The sequence below is a fragment of the Babylonia areolata genome, chromosome 7 (assembly GCF_041734735.1).
Source record: "Babylonia areolata isolate BAREFJ2019XMU chromosome 7, ASM4173473v1, whole genome shotgun sequence".
In the NCBI taxonomy this organism is placed as follows: domain Eukaryota; kingdom Metazoa; phylum Mollusca; class Gastropoda; order Neogastropoda; family Buccinidae; genus Babylonia; species Babylonia areolata.
In genome coordinates, this window is record NC_134882.1 from 35,821,972 (window position 1) to 35,846,868 (window position 24,897).

Below are 24,897 nucleotides of genomic sequence, written 5' to 3' on the forward strand. Positions count from 1 at the left end.
AAATCAATCCCTTGTTTCATGTTGAAAAAGAACAAGAAGTTTGACTGCATGTCGTGGGGAAAAAAGAAAAAAAGACTTGTATGTCTTGAAACGATCAATTTAGATTTGATTAAAATTATAGAGATTATGTTACTTACTGCAGCAAGTTGGAAACGAAGACATAACCTGCCTTTAGAATATAATTGTTCTTATTAATGAATGAGGACTCAGTTTGAGTCAAACACAGAAAGAATATTTGATCCAAGCTAAGAAAGCTAGGTCTATGTCTCTCCAACTTATTATCTCACTGCACTTTCTAAACATGATGTAGAGCATCAGAAGATATGAAGGGATCACTTGTGATGGAACAGGTTGAGATTCCTTCACAGAAATCATGGGTTACAGATACCGCACACCCACGACATACAACAAGGTATTGTTCTTTCATAAAAACCATGGGTGACTGCACATGCATGAAGTATGGCAAAGGGTTGTTCCTTCATAGAAACCATCAGTAACTGCCCCACTCATGACGTACAGTGAGAGATATACTTCATTTATGAACACCATGGGTGACTGTGCACCCATGACCATGCGTGACTATACTTATAGATGGTGTAGATGAAAGGTTAACCTTCAGGCTGCCAATATGATGAGATAACTTGTCAGCGCAGCCATGTACATAGAAAATATATACTTTTATGGATCTCTCTCCACTAAAAAAGCGCAGATAATTTTTTGAAAATGTATACTCGATTTTTGTGAAAAAACCCTGGAAATAGATTTCACTTAAATCTTATTTCCCTGGCAGCGAAAGAGTTAAATGGGAACACACACACACACACACACACACACACACACAAACCTCAGCTGCATTGTAGGTCTGGACTTTCATCAGGTTTGTTTTCCGAAAGGAGAAGACTGCCACAGCCAGCACTGCAAGACAGAAAAGGTGTCAACCCTCAACACAAGTCGTCTTGTTCACAACTGCCACCCTCAACACAAGTTGTCTTGTTCACAACTGTCACCCTCAACACAAGTCGTCTTGTTCACAACTGTCACCCTCAACACAAGTCGTCTTGTTCACAACTGTCACCCTCAATACAAGTCAATTGGTTCACAACTGTCACCCTCAACACAAGTCATCTTGTATCCAACTGTCACCCTCAACACAAGTCGTCTTGTTCACAACTGTCACCCTCAATACAAGTCAATTGATTCACAACTGTCACCCTCAATACAAGTCAACTGGTTCACAACTGTCACCCTCAACACAAGTCATCTTGTATCCAACTGTCACCCTCAACACAAGTCGTCTAGTTCACAACTGTCACCCTCAACACAAGTCGTCTTGTTCACAACTGCCACCCTCAACACAAGTCATCTTGTTCACAACTGTCACCCTCAACACAAGTCGTCTTGTATCCAATTGTTAGCCTCAACACAAGTCATCTTGTTCACAACTGTCACCCTCAACACAAGTCATCTTATTCACAACTGTCGCCCCCACCACAAGTCTTGTCTCCAACCGTCACCCTTACCACAAGACCTGTCTCCAACTGTCACCTATACCACAAGTCTTGTCTCCAACTGTCACCTATACCACAAGTCTTGTCTCCAACTGTCACCCCCACCACAAGTCTTGTCTCCAACTGTCACCCTCACCACAAATCTTGTCTCCAACTGTCACCACCACCACAAGTCTTGTCTCCAACTGTCACCCTCACCACAAGTCTTGTCTCCAACTGTCAACCTCACCACAAGTCTTGTCTCCAACTGTCACCATCACCACAAGTCTTGTCTCCAACTGTCACCCTTATCACAAGTCTTGTCTCCAACTGTCACCATCACCACAAGTCTTGTCTCCAACTGTCACCTATACCACAAGACTTGTCTCCAACTGTCACCTTCACCACAAGACTTGTCTCCAACTGTCACCTATACCACAAGTCTTGTCTCCAACTGTCACCTATACCACAAGTCTTGTCTCCAACTGTCACCCTCACCACAAGTCTTGTCTCCAACTGTCACCCCCACCACAAATCTTGTCTCCAACTGTCACCTATACTACAAGTCTTGTCTCCAACTGTCACCCTCACCACAAGTCTTGTCTCCAACTGTCACCATCACCACAAGTCTTGTCTCCAACTGTCACCCCCACCACAAGTCTTGTCTCCAACTGTCACCTTCACCACAAGACTTGTCTCCAACTGTCACCTTCACCACAAGACTTGTCTCCAACTGTCACCTATACCACAAGTCTTGTCTCCAACTGTCACCCTCACCACAAGTCTTGTCTCCAACTGTCACCCTCACCACAAGTCTTGTCTCCAACTGTCACCCCCACCACAAGTCTTGTCTCCAACTGTCACCATCACCACAAGTCTTGTCTCCAACTGTCACCCCCACCACAAGTCTTGTCTCCAACTGTCACCCTCACCACAAGTCTTGTCTCCAACTGTCACCCCCACCACAAGTCTTGTCTCCAACAGTCACCCTCACACATCTTGTATCCAGCTGTCACCTATACCACATGTCATGTCTCCAACTGTCACCCTCACACATCTTGTATCCAGCTGTCACCCTGAATTGTCTGCTGATGATTTGGGTACTGAAGTATGATCTATGACTTGCACTGTGGTACAATATCACACAGAGAGAGCGAAAATTCCAAGAAGAGCATGATTTGCAATGCAGTATAGACAGACCTACTGACCTAGTAGAACCCACAGAAAGTGAACAATGTGTTGGCAGACTGGCACTCTGATGAATGACCCCATGGACAGTTACAAGCTGAGCTGGATAATCCAAACCAGTTTTTAACATTTTTTGGGGGTGGGGGGGTGTTAGTACTGTTTTTTAAACCCCGTATTTTCACACCAGTGCACGCCACAACTTCTGGACTAATGCTGACATGCATTCGTTCGTTTACAGGTTCCTCGGCTTCTCCTCACACACACACACATGCACACACACGTGCACATCCTTACATGCAAATAAACACAGCGAAGGATAATTTGGCAACTTTACTTCCTGTCCAACAGAAAGAGTACATGCAGATGTGTGTGTGTGTGTGTGTGTGTGTGTGTGTGTGTGTGTGTGTGTGTGTATTCTTTCTTTAATACAACATCTGTGTGATGTGTGTGTGTGTGTGTGTGTGTGAGTGTGTTTGTGTGTAAGCGTGTGTGTGTGTCGTGTTGACAGCAACTCAAACAGGTTTTCTGGACCACCACACATGTCTGCTGGTTTTTCAATGGGTGTCAATTTCACAGCACACAAGACGGGCCTACCACTGACCTGGCAGGATCTCTAGGGAGTCAAAGGCCAGCACGCGGTCCCACAGCAGAAGCACCTGGTCGCTGGCCAGAAATCCAGAGAAGGCCCGCATTAGCCACTTGAAGGCAATCTTTAGTCTGCCCAAACACAGTCACACATCATCATCTTCCTATCATCATCATCATCCAAAACCTCAGCAATATGTCCATGCACAATGGACATCTATCTTTTGTACTGTATTTTTCTGCATATCGTAATGAACGTAGCTATCATTTTAAAGAATTTGCCCTGGTTATGCAACGCCTGGAACGGCTCCTTTTCAGAGAAATCATATTCCTGGAATAAAACTGTCACTGTACACCAACAAAAGCACAAGCCTGGATTTTCATACATTTTTTCCATTGGCTGAAACCCCAAATTTTGCTTTAAAACTAATGATGACGATGAGCACTTATTTGGTGCTTTTTGCTAAAACAGAGTCCACAATGCTTTACATGTAAAGAAAACTCCTTAAAATTTAAGTGATGAAATTACAAAATAAATCAATTCACATACCTACAGCAAATAGACATTATAATACCACTTGCATACACACACACATACACACAACCATCTCCCCCCCACCCCCACCCCATCCCCCCAAACACACACACACACAAGTACACACATAACACAGTAGCTGACTCACGGCTGACAGCCGACAGACTTGAGGTGGAAAAACAACTCGGGCTCGTGCGTCTGCAGCAATGTCTCAAACAGGAGACTGAGTGCAACGATACCCTGCACACACATCGCACACAACTTTCACTGCAGTCATCTGCACACACAAAAAACCCAGACACAATCAAAAAGAAAAGAAAAAAGAAGCCTATTGTGCTTTTTTTTTTTTTTTACCGTCTAAAAATAAAAGATTGTTTTGCTCCATTTCCCCACTGTGGAATCTCTTTACTACCACTCCTCTTCTCTTTCTCTTGACTACCCCTGCATAGCCGAATGGTTAACTCTCTCCATACGAACGGTGAAAGAGACGACGTTAACAGCGTTTCACCCCAATTACCATCATCAAAATATTGCAAGAGGAAGGCTCTTATACTGAAGAGGTGAATGTTGACAAAGAATACCACAATTCTTACGATGGAAGCTAAAGGTTGGGTCATTCAGACACCCACTGGACATCCGAGGGGTCTGTGTAGAGGAGAAGAGAGGACTGGCCGTACTGAGTGAGTTAAAGCACTGGACTTTCAATCTGAGGGTCCTGGGTTCGAATCTCGGTGCATCTGGTGGGTAAAGGGTGGAGATTTTTCCGATCTCCCAGGTCAACAAATGTGCAGACCTGCTAGTGCCTGAACCCCCTTCGTGTGTATGTGCATGCAGAAGATCAAATATGCACGTTAAAGATCCTGTAATCCATGTCAGCGTTTGGTGGGTTATGGAAACAAGAATATACCCAGCATGCACACCCCCGAAAACGGAGTATGTCTGCCTACATGGCAGGGTAAATAAATAAAAATGGTCATACACGTAAAATGTTACATGTCTGTCTGAATGTGTATGCATGTGCGTCTGAAATCTGATTGAATGACACAGGAAATGAATGATGAGCGCCCAGTGACAGCCGTCAGTCGGCTCTACCCAGGTAGGCAGCCTGTTGTGCAAATGTCCCCGTGAATGTAAAGCGCTCAGAGCTTGGTCTCTGACCGAGGATAGGCGCTATATAAGTATCCATATCAATCAATCAATCAATCTTCATACTACGCCCCCCTCCCCACCCAACCCCACCCCACACACACACACTCTGTCACCCTCCCCTCTAGATTACCCCATTCATCTCCAGTCACACAAAATTCTGTATTACCTGTGGGTGTGAAGACACACTGTGCAGACGGAAGAAGTACTGTGTGTACATCCTGCGAAACATGTAATACAGTGTCACCACGTCCTTGTACACGTAGCACAGTGGGGCCACTGGAACATACATTTACATCTGTAAGGTATATATACCTCATTGGGGCCACTGGAACATACATTTACATCTGTAAGGTAGATATACCTCATTGGGGCCACTGGAACATACATTTACATCTGTAGGTTAGATATACCACACATTGGGCATTGGAACACACATTTACAGCTGTAAGGTAGATATACCACACTTGGGCCCGTGGAACACACATTTACAGCTGTAAGGTTGATAGAGCACAGTAGAGCCACTATCATTCACCTTCTAAGTATTTAACAATTTTCATTATATTTTCATGCATCATTTTTCCGCATGATTTTGTAGGTTCAGGCCTGACAAAGGAGTTGGGTCTATGTGCTGGGCAGGTATCTGTAACTTTACAACAAAATTTTTTAAGCAGATGCTGCACAGCATATCCCAACCAGTAAGCACGCTTTTACGGTCCGGTCTGGTGTCACCACCTATAAGGATCAGCAACATCATTCTGAAATGCCAGCAACGCAAGGAGAAGGCACTAGAAGCAACTACACCTGGACAGTACCACTGACACCCCAGTCTGCAGTGCCACAGACACTTCAGAGCCCAGGCTGGACTTATCAGTCATCTACAGACCCACCCAACATGAATTCAGCTCATGCCCATCTTTGCTTGTGAAGAAGAAACAACTAAACCAACACACTGATGTCATCTTGAAACTGAAACTTCTGATGACGGCAATTCATCCCTTTTTTTTCTTTCCATCAGTACTGGTTTTTATTTGCTCATGCTATCTTATCACACATACTAGATATCCCTGCTTGTTCTGCTACTAATTCTAACCACCAATATGGCACACACAAGTATAACATTCGAGGACGAAGGTAGAAAAAAACCCAAAACTTTACTGTAAAAAAAGAAAAGAAAGAAGAAAAGATACACGGACAGAACTGGGATGCAGAAATACTGACAAACACAGACAGATTGACGTACAGACATAAAGAATCTGCATGTAAATGCAGATACACACAGACAGACAGACAGATGGATTCTGCATGCAACACAGTCACAGAGTTTCAGTGGACAACACTTTGTTTCTACCCCCACCATAAAGTGAAAAGCTGTACATCTTACCATACATAGCAAACCCATGGAACGGAATGACGCCATTGGGAGGGTAGACGACAGCAAACTCCTCCACTCCCAGCTTGCCACGGATGTACGACTTGGGCGGGGTGGCACTGTTGTGCTGGAAGTGTTTGAGCACCACCGTGTCCCGAGAGAAAGGCAGCAGCACCTGGTCCATCAAACACACACCTTCATCACACGTCACACACAGACCTGAACTGTGGGAGTGGAATGTGCACAGCACATGGAGTTGTTGCATTATACAAGAGTATATGCTATATAAAATTTAAAAAAAAATCATTAGTATCATTATTACATCTTTACTGTTGTTTTCTTTAAATTAGTAATGCAAATTCTTGACTTAACATTATATGTAAATGGGCACACACACACACACAAACGCACACACTAAAACTGGTAGCATAGTAAGATGAAGTATAGACAGTTCTGGAAAATTTTGCCATCTATTATCTGTTATCATCATTATCATTATCATCTTAATATTATTATCATTATCACTGCTATTATCAATATGATCACTCTTATTGTTATTATCATCAACATTATCACATGATTAAGGTGATATGACACCGTGACAGGATGTACACAAACTTCACCTTACAGAGGTAATCTTTGAAGACACATGGTTATGACGATATGACACTGTGACAGGACATACACAAACTTCACCTTACAGAGGTAATCTTCGAAGACACATGTTTATGATGATATGACACTGTGACAGGACATACACAAACTTCACCTTACAGAGGTAATCTTTGAAGACACATGTTTATGATGATATGACACCGTGACAGGACATACACAAACTTCACCTTACAGAGGTAATCTTCGAAGACACATGTTTATGATGATATGACACCGTGAAAGGACATACACAAACTTCACCTTACAGAGGTAATCTTCGAAGACACATGGTTATGACGATATGACACTGTGACAGGACATACAAAAACTTCACCTGGTAGAGGTAATCTTCGAAGACAAAGTACTGGTCATCATTTGTTGCAGTCAGCTTCACATCCTGTCACACACAGTGGTTATGTCATCACCATTCTGCCACACACAGTGGTTATATCATCACCATTCTGCCACACACAGTGGTTATATCATCACCATTCTGTCACACACAGTGGTTATATCATCACCATTCTGCCACACACAGTGGTTATATCATCACCAATCTGCCACACACAGTGGTTATATCATCACCATTCTGCCACACACAGTGGTTATATCATCACCATTCTGTCACACACAATGGTTACATCATCATCCTGCCACACACAGTGGTTTTATCATCATCATTCTGCCACACACAGTGGTTATGTCATCATCATTCTGTCACACACAGTGGTTATATCATCACTGCCACACACAGTAATTATATCATCACCATTCTGCCACACACCATGATTATATCATCACCATTCTGCCACACACAATGGTTACATCATCATACTGCCATATATATAAATGGTGATTCAGAACATGAATAGATGACCACATTTGTTTGAAGAGAAGATGACCATACTTTGGCTGTACAGAACTGATCCCATTCACCTTCATACATGAACCCATTTGCCTGTGTAGATGTTCCCATCTACCTGTGCAGGTAACTCTGTTATATGTTAACTCATTCACTGATGACCCTATGTCTTCTGGAAATGACCCCGCTTACCTTATAGAGAAGGTTGTCCACCAGAAGGTCATGTTGCAAGACACAGTTTTTCAACTGCTCATAATACAGAACATCCTGTAAACATGCACACACGTTCATTAATACACATTACAAATTTATGCAGATTATATATATCACAGATTTTATATATATATATATATATATATATATCTATATATATCTCTGTGTGTGTGTGTGTGTGTGTGTGTGTGATTATATACCTGATTTGTGATTATATTCCTGATGCACCAGATTATATACCTATATGCCATGTCATGTTCTGATGTGTGCAAGATTATATATCTGATGTGTGTCATGTTATGGCCTAATGTGCGCCAGATTATATATATGTCATGTTATGGCTTAATGTGTGCTAGATTATATATCTGATATGTGTCGTGTTATGGCTTAATGTGTACCAGATTATATAACTGATGTGTGTCATGTTATGGCTGAATGTGTGCCAGATTATATAACTGATGTGTGTCATGTTATGGCTTAATGTGTGCCAGATTATATATCTGATATGTGTCATGTTATGGCCTGATGTGTGCCAGATTATATATCTGATATGTGTCATGTTATGGCCTAATGTGTGCCAGATTATATATCTGATATGTGTCATGTTATAGCCTAATGTGTGCCAGATCATATATCTGATATGTGTCATGTTATGGCCTAATGTGTGCCAGATTATATGTCTGATATGTGTCATGTTATGGCCTGATGTGTGCCAGATCATATATCTGATATGTGTCATGTTATGGCCTGATGTGCACCAGATTATATGACTGATGTGTGTCATGTTTTGGCCTGATGTGTGCCAGATTATATAACTGATGTGTGTCTGATTATATACCAGATGTGTGTCAGACCACATACCTACTGTGTGTCTGATTATACACCTGATGTGTGTAAAAAACAACAACAAAAGTATTCATGCATATACCCACATATGCGATATATGTCAGATTATGTACCTGATTAGTGTTTTTAAAAAAATGCACACACACACACACACACACACAAACATACAACACACACACACACAAATATACAACACACACACACACACACACACACACACACAAACATACAACACACACACACAAACATACAACACACACACACACACACAAAAATATACAACACAAACTCTGCACATGATCATCGTACCATGTATTCTGCCCCTGGCCAAGCTAACAGACAGACAGACAGACAGCTACAAACCACTTCATCCACTTCCACACCCAGCATCTGACACCACAGCTGCGCTCGCATCCAGGTGGGGCAGCCCTTCTTGGAGAACTCGCGCGCCACAGGGGCGTGGCAGTTTGACAGCACTGAAACAACTTCTTCTTTTAAGCAGTGATTTTTCTTTTTAAACATCCTCCCTTATTCAGTAAAACAAAACATACCCCCTTTTTCTTCGAAACATATCCACTTCTAGAAAAAAACACATAAAGTGTGGAGTACAAGATAGGTGTGAACACAGTGTGGTGTACAAGAGAGGTGTGAACACAGTGTGATGTACAAGATAGGTGTGAACACAGTGTGATGTACAAGAGAGGCGTGAACACAGTGTGATGTACAAGAGGTGTGAACACAGTGTGATGTACAAGAGAGGCGTGAACACAGTGTGGTGTACAATAGGTGTGAACACAGTGTGATGTACAAGAGAGGCGTGAACACAGTGTGGTGTACAATAGGTGTGAACACAGTGTGATGTACAAGATAGGTGTGAACACAGTGTGATGTACACGAGAGGCGTGAACACATTGTGATGTACAAGAGGTGTGAACACAGTGTGGTGTACAAGAGGTGTGAACACAGTGTGGTGTACAAGACAGGCGTGAACACAGTGTGGTGTACAAGAAAGGTGGGAACACAGTGTGATGTACAAGAGAGGCGTGAACACAGTGTGGTGTACAAGAGAAGTGTGAACACAGTGTGGTGTACAAGAGAGGCGTGAACACAGTGTGGTGTACAAGAAAGGTGGGAACACAGTGTGATGTACAAGAGAGGCGTGAACACAGTGTGGTGTACAAGAGAAGTGTGAACACAGTGTGGTGTACAAGAGAGGTGTGGACACAGTGTGATGTACAAGAGGTGTGAACACAGTGTGGTGTACAAGAAAGGTGTGAACACAGTGTGGTGTACACGAGAGGCGTGAACACAGTGTGATGTACAAGAGGTGTGAACACAGTGTGGTGTACAAGAGGTGTGAACACAGTGTGGTGTACAAGAGGTGTGAACACAGTGTGGTGTACACGAGAGGCGTGAACACAGTGTGATGTACAAGAGGTGTGAACACAGTGTGGTGTACAAGAGGTGTGAACACAGTGTGATGTACAAGAGGTGTGAACACAGTGTGGTGTACAAGAGGTGTGAACACAGTGTGATGTACAAGAGGTGTGAACACAGTGTGATGTACAAGAGAGGTGTGAACACAGTGTGATGTACAAGACAGGTGTGAACACGGTGTGATGTACAAGGCAGGTGTGAACACGGTGTGATGTACAAGAGAGGTGTGAACACAGTGTGGTGTACACGAGGGGTGGGGTGGGGGGTGGGGGTGTGGTGTGAACACAGTGTGGTGTACAAGAGAGGTGTGAACACAGTGTGATGTACAAGAGAGGTATGAACACAGTGTGGTGTACAAGAGAGGTGTGAACACAGTGTGATGTACAAGAGGTGTGAACACAGTGTGATGTACAAGACAGGGGGTGAACACAGTGTGATGTACAAGAGAGGCGTGAACACAGTGTGATGTACAAGGCAGGCGTGAACACCGTGTGATGTACAAGAGAGGTGTGAACACAGTGTGATGTACAAGACAGGCGGGAACACAGTGTGATGTACAAGAGGTGGGAACACAGTGTGATGTACAATAGAGGTACAAGCATCCCCATGGGGCAGGGGACGTCCACCTTTGCTTCCCAGTTTGGTGCGCTCAGTGTCGAAGGCATCAGAGGGAATGTCCGACATGTCATCCACACCCGTCTGGCTCTGACTGATTGACATCTCACTGTACTGCACTCTCTGAAATATGATCATCACTTACATCAATCACAGGGTCATCATTATCTAGGTTTAACTGATCAACACCTTTTTTTCTGATGTACTCGCAAGCATCATCACCATCAGCAGTGTCAATATCACCTTAATGAATGTCATCATCACAGTTAACACCATCATTATCATCATCAGTGTTACTGACACCATCATCATCACAATCATTGTCATCATCATCATTGTTACTATCCATGTCACCATAATTGTTGCAACCATCATTATCATCATCATTGTTGCAATCTGCATCATCATCACCATTGGTTTCGGTGTCACAGTCAACACAATTGTTACAATCATCAGTATCATCATCAGTTTCATTGTCACAACCACCATCATGATCTCTACCATCATCATCAGTGTCAATGTATACTAATCACCAGCAGTGTCATTGTTACATTCATCACCATCATCAATCCTGTTTGATCACCCTTTATCTGATACCAAATTCACTGAAACATCTTAACTAACATCATCTTTGTGACATTACCATGGTCCCTGTTTGCTTGATAGTGCTATAAAAAGTTATTTATTTGATATTTATCTATCATTTCCCAATGCTATTTTTCTTCTATGTGCATTTCCATTTCATGTGCTGGTGTCAGTGACTAATGGGTCAGACCTTAATAGCTCTACAGCCTTGACAGTTGGGGTGTGTGCTGCTGTTACTAACTGGTGGGTCAGAACTGACAGTTCTTCAGAATGACAATTGTGTTGGTTGCTGATATCAGTGACTACTGGGTCGGATCTTAACAGCTATACATATGTGACCTCATAAAGAAATCTCACCAACTGGTTGATGGATTTGAGTTTGATGGGAACTTGAATGGTGCCCCAGAAGTTGTAGAAACTGCCCCTGCACAAACAACAACGGCTGACACTGACCCCGAAGTTAAAAAAGAAAACTACTGTTCTTTACACATATAAAATGCACTGTTCCCTATGGAAGCTCAACAATGTACAATACCCTGTACTGTCAGACACTTCAGTGACTGTCTAGTGCCTAAAAAGTTGCAAAAGCTGCCCCTGCACACACATTGCTATATCCATCCCCATGCGCCATGTTGTATTCCCATGCTGTATCCCCATGCACCATGCTGTATCCCCATGTACCATGCTGTATCCCCATGCACCATGCTGTATCCCTATGTACAATGCTGTATCACTATGCAGTATCCCAATGCACCATGTTGTACCTCAATGCACTATGTTGTATCTCCATGCACTATCCCCATGCACCATGTTCTATCTCCTTGCACCATGCTGTATCCCCATGCTGTATCCCCATGTACCATGTTGTATCCCATTGTACAATGCTGTATCCCCATGCTGTATCCCCATGCACCATGCTGTATCCCCCCCTGTGCCACACTCTATTCCCATGCACCATGCTGTATCCCCATGTACCATGCTGTATCCCATTGTACAATGCTGTATCCCCATGCTGTATCCCCATGCACCATGCTGTATCCCCATGCTCTATCCCTATGCACCATGCTGCATCCCCCCCTGTGCCACACTCTATCCCCCTGCACCATGCACTATCCCCACGCACCATGCTGTATCCCCATGCACCATGCTGTATCCCCATGCATCATGCTGTATCCCCCCCGACCATGCTGTATCCCCCCCCCCCACCATGCTGTATCCCCACACACCATGCTGTATCCCCATGCACCACGCTGTATCCCCCCCTGTACCACACTCTATTCCCATGCACCACGCTGTATCCCCCCCTGTACCACACTCTATTCCCATGCACCATGCTGTATCCCCCCCCCTTGTACCACACTCTTTTCCCAAGCACCATGCTGTATCCCCCCCTGTACCACACTCTATTCCCATGCACCATGCTGTATCCCCCCCTGTACCACACTTTATTCCCATGCACCATGCTGTATCCCCCCCTGTACCACACTCTATTCCCATGCACCATGCTGTATCCCCCCCTGTACCACACTCTATTCCCATGCACCATGCTGTATCCCCCCCTGTACCACACTCTATTCCCAAGCACCACGCTGTATCCCCCCCTGTGTCACACTCTATTCCCAAGCACCATGCTGTATCGCCCCCTGTACCACACTCTATTCCAATGCACCATGCTGTATCCCCCCCTGTACCACACTCTATTCCAATGCATCATGCTGTATCCCCCCCCTGTACCACACTCTATTCCCATGCACCACGCTGTATCCCCCCCTGTACCACACTCTATTCCCATGCACCATGCTGTATCCCCATGCACCATGCTGTATCCCCCCCCTGTACCACACTCTATTCCCATGCACCACGCTGTATCCCCATGCACCATGCTGTATCCCCCCCCCCCTGTACCACACTCTATTCCCATGCACCACGCTGTATCCCCCCCTGTACCACACTCTATTCCCATGCACCATGCTGTATCCCCCCCTGTACCACACTCTATTCCCATGCACCACGCTGTATCCCCATGCACCATGCTGTATCCCCCCCCTGTACCACACTCTATTCCCATGCACCACGCTGTATCCCCCCCTGTACCACACTCTATTCCCATGCACCATGCTGTATCCCCATGCACCATGCTGTATCCCCCCCCTGTACCACACTCTATTCCCATACATCATGCTGTATCCCCCCCTGTACCACACTCTATTCCCATGCACCATGCTGTATCCCCCCCTGTACCACACTCTATTCCCATACATCATGCTGTATCCCCCCCTGTACGACACTCTATTCCCATGCACCATGCTGTATCCCCCCTGTACCACACTCTATTCCCATGCACCATGCTGTATCCCCATGCACCATGCTGTATCCCCCCTGTACCACACTCTATTCCCATACATCATGCTGTATACCCCCCCTGTACCACACTCTATTCCCATGCACCACGCTGTATCCCCCCCTGTACCACATTCTATTCCCATGCACCATGCTGTATCCCCCCCTGTACCACACTCTATTCCCATGCACCATGCTGTATCCCCATGCACCATGCTGTATCCCCCCCTGTACCACACTTTAATCCCATGCACCATGCTCTATCCCCATGCACCATGCTCTGTCACTATGCACCATGCTGTATCCCCCCTGTACCACACTCTATTCCCATGCACCATGCTGTATCCCCATGCACTATCCCCATGCACCATGCTGTATTCCCCCCTGTGTCACACTCTATTCCCATGCACCATGCTGTATTCCCCCCTGTACCACACCCTATTCCCATGCACCATGCTGTATCCATGCTGTATCCCCATGCTCCATGCTGTATCCCCCCCTGTACCACACTCTATTCCCATGCACCATGCTGTATCCCCCCCTGTACCACACTCTATTCCCATGCACCATGCTGTATCCCCCCCTGTACCACACTCTATTCCCAAGCACCATGCTGTATCCCCCCCTGTACCACACTCTATTCCCAAGCACCATGCTGTATCCCCCCCTGTACCACACTCTATTCCCAAGCACCATGCTGTATCCCCCCCTGTACCACACTCTATTCCAATGCACCATGCTGTATCCCCCCCTGTGCCACACTCTATTCCCATGCACCACGCTGTATCCCCCCCTGTGTCAGACTCTATCCCCATGCACCATGCTGTATCCCCATGAAGCACTGTATTACCCATTGGCCAGGGAGTTCTGGTAGTTGGAGTTCTGGAGGCCTGCTACCACCTCCAGAAAATCTTTGGGGGCATACACTGGCCGGATCTGACTGAGATCTGAAAACCAATAGGACACGCACATGACTGATTCTTAGTACTGACAGAATGTGACATCAAATATTTACACACAACCATACACACACATTATGCAGTAAGAGTACAAACACGGATGTGTGTGTGTGTGTGTGTGTGTGTGCATGTTCATGTATTTATGTATGTAATCAGTGCAATCTACACACCTTTGTTTTAGTTTTATGATTTTTAATATCAATCTTTTTGGCAGTCTCTGCTTTGCTATTTCTTACAAGCCAAATCTTACATATGATTTTGATTATAAGTGCTGTATGTTAGTTGTTGCTATTTGCTGCTGTCTAATTTCTCTATTTTCATTTGTAAATTACCCTTTTAGTGTATCATGTAGAATGTAAAACACAAGTCCTGTAAATGAACAATGTAACTGCCATAATGAAATAACAAAAATGAACTGACTGGTTGACTAGAGTGGTGGCTGACAAATATATCTGAGTTGACAGCTCTCGGTTGTTCTTCACCAAGTTTAAGACAATGAGACAACCTGCATGTGCACAACAGTCTTAACAATACAGCAACAGTAGGATCCATGAAGTCTGGCAACAATCTGCATTCATCAAGCAAACTCACTGAAAAATAAATAAACAAGAGAGGCAAGGCCTTCAAGACTCACTTGTGATAAATTAAGTCCCCTAGCATTAATTACAGAGTAATTTCCCTTTTTTTACTATATGCACCAAAACGTTTGCAAAATAAATAAAACTTCCATGCTTAGCAAAAGAAGTTCCTGTTTGAATAAAAAATGATAATAATGACTGCTCTTGTTGTTGGGTCAGAATATCAGATCAAAGTGCCAAGTTTAGAGAATACAAAAAATATAACAGTAAATGCAGTTTGCATATAATTAGGCTTCATTTTTTATTTTTTTGTGCCCATCCCAGAGGTGCAATATTGTTTTAAAGAAGATGACTGGAAAGAATTGAATTTTTCCTATTTTTATGCCAAATTTGGTGTCAACTGACAAAGTATTTGCAGAGAAAATGTCAATGTTAAAGTTTACCACGGACACACAGACACACGGACACACACACACACACACACACACACACACACAGACAACCGAACACCGGGTTAAAACATAGACTCACTTTGTTTACACAAGTGAGTCAATAAAGGTTGTCTCTTGGGAAGCGAGGATGATAATGCACTGTGCTGTCATTGGAGGAGTCGCCCAAAGTCTGAAGTACACAAGCAGCTGCAGGTGGGCCATGGAGTACCAGCAAGCAGGTCAGGGGCAGACGCAGCTCTGTGCTGCTGATCTCAAGCAGCTGAAATGTGCTGGCAGCACTTTCCCTCAAAAGTATTTACTGCAGTTTTTTTGTTTTTTTTTTTAAGGCACACCAGCCACTCCTATCAGCAGCAGCAGTCTTCAGCTGCCATCGCTGAAATTTTTCCGATTTGAGGTTGGTCTTAAAGTTACCCTGACTCTCAAACCAGGAGGCAAAATTGCACTGGCTCTTAGTGCTGCAGCCTTGGGGGCTAGTTGGCCTTTGGGAACCATCCCAACACCGACTGTCCTAAAGCCCTCTTGGCCGAGGGAGTGGGGATGTAACTTGGGCAAGACATTCTCCACTATAACCAAATTCTAGCCCAGATAGCTGGGACAGCAGTTACCTCCTCTGTTGTTCTGTTGGTCATTGTCGAACATGACTGACTATCATAAAAAAAAAGATATCTTCAAAGCAGAGATAACAAAACAACAATAGTGCTGTGTACCCATCTTGGAATAATCTGTATTCACTTCACACACACATGTATGTATGTGTGTGTATGAGTGTGTATGTGTGTGTGTGTGCGTGAGAGAGAGAGAGAGAGAGAGAGAGAGAGAGAGAGAGAGTGAGAGAGAAAGCGTTTGTGTGTGTATCTGTGAGTGTGTGTGCATGTGTGCATGAGTGTGTGTGTGTGCATATGTGCATGAGTGTGTGTTTGTGCGTGTGTGTGTATGTGCGCACACGTGCGCACGCGCGCGTGTGTGTGTGTGTGTTTTCATTACAGGAAAACGCTAGTCTGCAGTTTGCATAATTCAGACCAATTCAGATGTATGTTTACTTCCTAATCCAAAGTTAATTTCATCTTTTTTGTTTATGTAAGGTTCATTTATATAAATGACTATGTTCTAAGTAGTGCGTCTAAAACAAATTAAAGTTGTTCCTTACATCTCAACACCTTACCATATAAAAGATAGGACATATATTTTGGCCAGGTTTGCTGGATATAGTAAGCAGGATGTATCACACGTCTTGTGATCTAAAAAGAAGTACATCATACAGGACAAAGTAGCACTGAGTCGACTAACCCTGGTAAGTAATGGGGCAAATTAAACAGGTCAGGTCACATAATGTAGGTCAAACAGGGCATACTGACCTTCATAAGTAATGGGCCACATTAACTCACTCCAAACGAAGGGCCTCAATTGGGGCCCTACAGTTTACAATTGTTTCAGACGAAAGACTCTGATCCAGCCTTATATAGTTTTGAATTTTTGGAGTGGCACCTAATTTCCATAATGATGTTATAAGCTAAGAATATCATAACTGACCTTTCCACTCTCACCTTCGACCAATAAATGCAGTGTGTGTTGCTGTGCTTGTGAGCAGTTGAGTAAATTTTGCAGTGACTGGTTCACGTGAACAGTGCATGTCAACAATGGCGTCTGACCCAGTTTCTTCTCAGTCACAAGGCAGACAACAGAATTAGAGGAAAGGACCCTATCATGGCTATGAAACGTTCTGGATTTAATCTGTTTCAAATTCTTTGTGCTTTCCTGGATACATTTATAAGTCATCAGTGTGCGCAAATTTCAAACAAAAAATATGGATACTTTCATCATCTCATTGTATGATAGCATAAGAAGGGAGGAAGTTTTACATTTTGTTCTCAACTGACTTGTTATGTTACTGATCAGTTTGGAAGTTTTCAGTTCATGAATTCCATCATTTGTTTTTTTGGTGATTTTATTTCTTACCTATACAAATGGGTCATCTGAGGGGAAAGTCAGGGAAGCTAACTGGCAGTCCTGAGTGAGTTAAAAGCAAGGATCAGGGTACAGTGTTTGGGTCAGACAGGGCATGCTACACAGGACAGGCATGGTGCATCAACTGTCATCATTAATGGGAATATAAAAAAAAAGGTCAGAAAACATTACTTACATAAGACAGGGCACATCAACCCTGACACAATGGGGGAAGAAAAAATGTAATATTTTTGAAAACTCCATGTGTCCCAGTCTATCCAATTTTCTACAAAAAAAATCCACTCCTGCCTAAATGTTCTACAAAAGCTGTGCTCTGGCCATGCAGTGAAGTACACTGTCAACATGGACTGTGGTGATGATAAGCTGTGTTCTGACAAGGACACCTACGACTGCTGTCAATCCATAACAGGAAAAAAAAGAAAAGAAAACAGCCAAAAACAGAACATGCACCGACAAACAAATCACCTTCAAAATATGTGTTTCTTGATTTCAAACCTCAAACCTGAACATGTCCAACAATCAAATGTTTGTGAATGTAATTTATTTGTTATTTATTCACATGGTTATATACAAAGTGATTCTAAACAACAATGAGTCTCTTTATCGCTGTCAAATCAATATAATCAATAAAAACCAAAGAAACTGCCTGGATTATAGCGGTTTCAGTTTCAAGGAGAGTCAACATGTGCAGACAGATCCATGTATACTACACATCTGCTTTAAAAAAAAAGAAAAAAGAAAAAAAAGGAAAGCAGATGCTGGACCAATGCATAGATACAGCATCTGCAGATATGAAAGAAATGAAAAGGAATGTTATATGTATACAAATAACATTAAACATACAATATAATAAAATCAAAATAAATTAAATTAAAGCAAAACATTTCACAGAACTCAAACAACAATAAGAAATCATCAACAACAGTCTGAGGCAAACCTTTACAAAAGTTGGACAAAAGGCTTTTTGGTTCCCTTGTTCAAAACTTCTTCCACAAAGTGTCCCTTTTTCATTCAGTTTAGACTTAAATGTATAAATAAATTCCAAGTCAGAGTAGTATAAGCTTAAGAGCCAGCAGGCTTGCAGACACATATAATTCTTTTTTCCTTCTTTTTTTTCATAACCTGCAAGAAATGGGAAAAGGAATGATAATAATGATATGAACTCGTACAGTACCTATTCTCTAAATATGGCTCCAGGCACTTTAGATAATGTAGGAATAATGTGTTTGAACCCCGATGTTCGAATGGCAAAATGAGAAATTGTTCTGAATACGCAAAGCTTATTGAGCCCTGTGTCTGAGCATTCTTCTGGCGTCAAAACTTGTCATATCAAAATGGTTTCCACTTTCCTACATGTGCATAAACCACACAGAAAGGGAACTAATTACAGAATATGTGATGCAGCACATAAAAACCCTGTTTAACTCGCAGCCAGCTACTCTGAGCTATGCACAAAAATTTGTCACTAAGGTCAAAACAATGAAAATCAAGATGTTTATATAAATTTTGCATCTTTGAAGTCTTATCTTTGCTGTATGTAAGTACTTTAGCATAAAACTGCCTAAAACTGAAGTATTTTTAATGTTTTCAGGTGCATGCACTGCAGGCACTGCTGCACACATTTATCACTTAAGTTACAATGTTCAGTGCATTTGACTCCAGGCTTTTTAAAAATTACGTCAGCCAATGATGTGGCAATAGACTTAATGACTGCTGTTAGGAAAAGTTATTTTGATCTGGGATCTAAAGCTATGTTCAAAAGATTCATCAGCATTGCAGGAAATGTTTTCTTTTCATTCAAACACAAATGCGCCTTTGTCTCTCACCATTGACTCCTCTCTCATGGCATGATGTCACTCCTCCACTCGCCATTCTTGACTTCATTTCAGTACAATAAGAAAATATTAATCATCCTGTGCTTTTATCATTTAGAAATTTATAGTTTACTTAATTCTGAATCGTTTGACACCACATACACATTCAAGATAATAGGGCATGGAAGCCTGCCAAGGCTGTAAACGTCCCAGAGATGAATGGGTTAAATATACTTGACAGACAGAATTCTTAAGATATTGGACAGTTTTGTCCCAGTCCACTGTATTTCAGTATGTGTCCTGTAAGACATGCCTACCCCACAATCTGACAATCACTAGACAGTCATAAAAACTCCAGAACAAACCAAAACCAACAGTAACGTCATGTAATATTTGCTCGTCGTCTTTGTTGCAATGCTGGATTGCAAATCTATTTTCAAGCCTTTCTAAATTTTCAGTTCTAACAAAATGCTGATGCTGTAAGTCTAAGCTGCCATTGCAATCGTTTGGAAAAAAAAAGAAAAAAAAGAAACTGAATATGACTTTTTGGATTCAAGAATGGCACATATTTTTTGTATTTTCACAATGTGGTTGGTTTTCTGGGACAAATTCATTCAAATCAGATAGTAGGCATGTCTGCCCTGTCCTGTGCCACTTAAGCTGCACTCTCTATGATTCCTCCACTGGCTGTACTTCAGCAAGTGTCCATTTTGCCACAACTGACACCACTTCCACCCCATGCTCACAAATAATGGTGCCACAAGCCAGTGTGCTGGGATGTCCAACCTGAAATTCATGAGTTTGAATACCAGCACGACTGTGGATGAAGTGGGAGGAGGGAGGGTGGGAAGGCTGTAGGGCATAGGTCAACATAATGTGTCTGAGCCCTCTTCACTTTTTAAATCTTTCAGTACTGATGGGATTACAGCTTGTGCAACCTTCCCTGCTTGGAAAGTTTCAGCAATAATTGTAAGATGATTTAAACACTGGAAAAATGACAGTTCACTGACACCATTCAGATATTGTCTTACTTGTCTGTGTTTACAAGAATTGTTCTAACGACGTCAGAATGTATAGTACTGTATACATCTCAGAACCGTTTGTATAGTGCTTGCTGGGGAGTAAAAACACCATTTTTTCAGCTATTATCACAAACATAGTTTGCAAAAAAGTGCTAAAAATGCTTGAACTGTGCCCAAACTTCACCAGTGAATTACTCAGAAGTTTCTCAAGAGTCATGTCCCTTCTCTAATTGAAACATCAACAATTCCATAAATCATTTCCGTCAGAGTCTGGTGGGTATGGAAACATAAAAATACTCAACATACCTCACATAAAATCAAGTCTGTTAAAAAAAAAAACTGTGATAAAAACTGGGGAGAAAAGTTGTGTAGCTGAAAGCATGCAGTTGAATAAAACAAATGAAAACACTGATAACATCAAGCTATCAAGCTCTATCAGTCTCAGCCAAAAACAAACAAACAAAAAAGGAAAATGCAACAAAACAAGAAGAAATGTTTGGCATGCTTTTGACAACTCACTGAAGGAAATCCATGGTTTGTCATCTGAGACACAATGAATTAACAGCTGTTAGTGAATGATCACACTCATACCCACAATGGTGATACCAACTGCTTTAAACAAGGAACTGGTCACACAAGCCTCCAAATAATCAGTGTCACTTGTCAAGTGTCAAAGCACAGACTCCTCCAGATTAGTGTAACTGGTTGGGTAAGAGTCTGGACATTCTTCATGCATCAACCACACCTTCCACTGTCACAACAAACTTGCTACATACTCAAATGACATATCACTAACCGGCTACATACAGAAATAATGATCACTGTATCACACTGCTGTTACATAAAGGATTCACCATCACAGTACCATGCTATCACACACAGGATTCGCCATCACTGCAACGCACACCTACAGACAGGAATCACCATCATCATGACACACTAGCACACACAGGAACCACCAATACACAGCATCATACAACACGTCTACACACAGGAATCATTTTCACTATACCACATTGCTACACACAGGAATCACTCATCATTGTTTCATACTGCTACGTACAGGAATCATCATTGTACTACACAGCTACATACTGGAATGATTATCACTAACACATTGCTACATACATGAATAATTTCAACTGCATCACAATGGTACAAACAGAATCATACTGCCACAAACAGAAATCACCATATCACACTGCTGCTACACTGTTACACACAGCGATCACCATTACAACCACAGTGCAACACACATAAATCACAAACACTCTACTACATTACCACACTGTTACACTCAGGTATCACCAGTTCTATACCACACTGCTACACAAACAGAATCACCATCATTATACCACACAGGAATCACCATCACTACACCTTACTGCTTGACACAGTGAAAGTGCTATCACTATACTGCACAGCCACAAAGTCATATCATCACTGCACTGTCCTCCTATCAATATGAACCAACATCACTGCACTACACCAAGAATCTTCATACTACATCAGAATTACCATGCACTGCTCTATAGTCTATGTTATCATCCACAAAAAAGTCTCTTCACTGTACAGAACCACTGCTTCCAACAGGAATCACCACAGCTAAACAGGTGTGGGTGTCCTTATCACAGTCACCCAGTCAATGAATGTCGATGTCCCAGTCAAACAGATGTGGATGTCCAAATCAACAGATATGGATGTCCAAGTCAAACAGATGTGGATGTCCCAGTCAACAGATGTGAATGTCCCAGTCAAACAGATGTGGATGTCCAGGTCAACAGATGTGGATGTTCCAGTCAAACAGATGTGGATGTCCCAGTCAACAGATGTGAATGTCCCAGTCAACAGATGTGGATGTCACAGCCAACAGATGTGAATGTCCCAGTCAAAGAGATGTGAATGTCCCAGTCAAAGAGATGTGAATGTCCCTGTCAACAGATGTACATATCCCAATCAACAGATGTGAATGTCCCAGTCAACAGATGTGGATGTGTCAGTCAACAGATGTGAATGTCCCAGTCAACAGATGTGAATGTCTCAGTCAAAAGATGTATATGTCCAAGTCAACAGATGTGATTGTCCCAGTCAACAGATGTGGATGTCCCAGTCAACCGATTTGGATGTCCGAGTCAACAGATGTGAATGTCCCTGTCAAGAGATGTGATTGTCCCAGTCAAGAGATGTGAATGTCCCTGTCAACAGATGTAGATGTCCCAGTCAAGAGATGTGGATGTCCCAGTCAATAGATGTAGATGTCCCAGTCAAAAGATGTGAATGTCCAAGTCAACAGATGTAGTTTTGAAAGTTTCAGAACTTGATGATAGTATTTTTGATTGTGTACTATTTACAATTGTGTGCTGTGACTTCTGTGTGTGTGTGTGCATGTGTGTTTGTGTATATTATGGGTGTGTGTGGGTGTGGGGGGTGGGGTTGAATAATTTTTAATGTTTGGTATATTATGTTCAATATTTCCTTTTTGATATTTACATATGTGTTTCATTTGTAAATGCCTGAGACTTAGTTTAAAGATTAGGCATAAATGCTCATAATAATAATAATAACAATGCAGATGCTCCAGTCAAGAGATGTGAATGTCCCAGTCAACAGATGTACATATCCCAGTCAAGAGATGTGAATGTCCCAGTCAACAGATGTACATATCCCAGTCAAGAGATGTGAATGTCCCAGTCAACAGATGTACATATCCCAGTCAAGAGATGTGAATGTCCCAGTCAAGAGATGTAGATATCCCAGTCAGGAGATGTGAATGTCCCAGTCAACAGATGTAGATATCCCGGTCAAGAGATGTGAATTTCCCAGTCAACAGATGTACATATCCCGGTCAAGAGATGTGAATGTCCCAGTCAACAGATGTACATATCCCGGTCAAGAGATGTGAATGTCCCAGTCAACAGATGTAGATAATGCGGTCAAGAGATGTGAATGTCCCAGTCAACAGATGTAGATATCGCGGTAAAGAGATGTGAATGTCCCAGTCAACATTTGTAGTTGTCCCAGTCAAGAGATGTGAATGTCCCAGTCAACAGATGTAGATATCCCAGTCAAGAGATGTGAATGTCCCAGTCAACAGATGTAGATATCCCAGTCAAGACATGTGAATGTCCCAGTCAACAGATGTAGATATCCCGGTCAAGAGATGTGAATGTCCCAGTCAACATTTGTAGTTGTCCCAGTCAAGAGATGTGAATGTCCCAGTCAAGAGATGTAGATATCCCAGTCAACAGATGTAGATATCCCGGTCAAGAGATGTGAATTTCCCAGTCAACAGATGTACATATCCCGGTCAAGAGATGTGAATGTCCCAGTCAACAGATGTACATATCCCGGTCAAGAGATGTGAATGTCCCAGTCAACAGATGTATATAATGCGGTCAAGAGATGTGAATGTCCCAGTCAACAGATGTAGATATCGCGGTCAAGAGATGTGAATGTCCCAGTCAACATTTGTAGTTGTCCCAGTCAAGAGATGTGAATGTCCCAGTCAACAGATGCAGATATCCCAGTCAAGAGATGTGAATGTCCCAGTCAACAGATGTGAATGTCCCAGTCAAAGATATGTTGATGTCCCAGTCCACAGATGAGGTTATCAGTGTACAGGTGTCAATGTCCAAGTTATACAGTCCACAGGTTTGGGCACTCACCTGGTCCATCACAACCCAGCTCTGTCCACCTGGAGCTCATTTCCTTCTGTTCCCTGTCTGGTCTCTGAAATGGGGAACACATTGTATTGTATTGCAGTGTATTGTACTGTACTGTATTTACTGTACTGTATTGTAATGTACTGTAATTTATTTCATTGTATTGCACTGTTTTGTATTGTATTGTAATGTAATGTCTTGTATTGTATTGGACTGTATTGAAATGGATTGTATTGTATTGTACTGTACTGTGCCGCACTGCATTGTATTGTATTGTACTACACTGCACTGCACTACACTGGACTGTACTATACTGTACTGAAGGGGGAGAAAATAATAGCAAGAGCAGAATTAGATCCTGTGCGGTCAGATTCACTCACTTCCTAGACTGACATGTTGTACCACAAGGCCACCACTCAACACGCAGTACGTGTTGGCATCATGTTACAATACCTACTGGGATTTTAGTTGTTTTTCATGTGGTGCATTACCAGTGTAAATCTTCCATTTTGCTTGGTTTGAAAATTTTTTAGAAGTTGTTGCAATTGTCTCAAGATGCTTACTGCCCAGGCCACAGTAT

The 24,897-nt window shown here is 42.6% G+C and overlaps 1 protein-coding gene across 3 annotated transcripts in view; it reads right to left on the reverse strand.

The window, feature by feature from the left end:
- The window catches only part of LOC143284014 (TBC1 domain family member 19-like), a 35,562-nt gene that overhangs the window by 4,703 nt on the left and 5,962 nt on the right, over positions 1-24,897 (reverse strand). For 2 of the 3 annotated variants that reach the window (XM_076590553.1, XM_076590552.1), the window contains exons 6-18: positions 24,321-24,384; positions 21,175-21,198; positions 14,716-14,812; positions 11,883-11,949; positions 10,952-11,063; positions 9,252-9,364; positions 8,022-8,096; positions 7,302-7,364; positions 6,326-6,488; positions 5,111-5,220; positions 3,944-4,035; positions 3,277-3,392; positions 845-915 (exon numbers count right to left, since the gene is read on the reverse strand). In XM_076590553.1, the coding sequence (XP_076446668.1) occupies positions 845-915; positions 3,277-3,392; positions 3,944-4,035; positions 5,111-5,220; positions 6,326-6,488; positions 7,302-7,364; positions 8,022-8,096; positions 9,252-9,364; positions 10,952-11,063; positions 11,883-11,949; positions 14,716-14,812; positions 21,175-21,198; positions 24,321-24,384 (1,167 nt within the window). The remainder of the gene's footprint in view (positions 1-844; positions 916-3,276; positions 3,393-3,943; positions 4,036-5,110; positions 5,221-6,325; positions 6,489-7,301; positions 7,365-8,021; positions 8,097-9,251; positions 9,365-10,951; positions 11,064-11,882; positions 11,950-14,715; positions 14,813-21,174; positions 21,199-24,320; positions 24,385-24,897) is intronic. The other variant, XM_076590555.1, reaches the window with a different exon arrangement.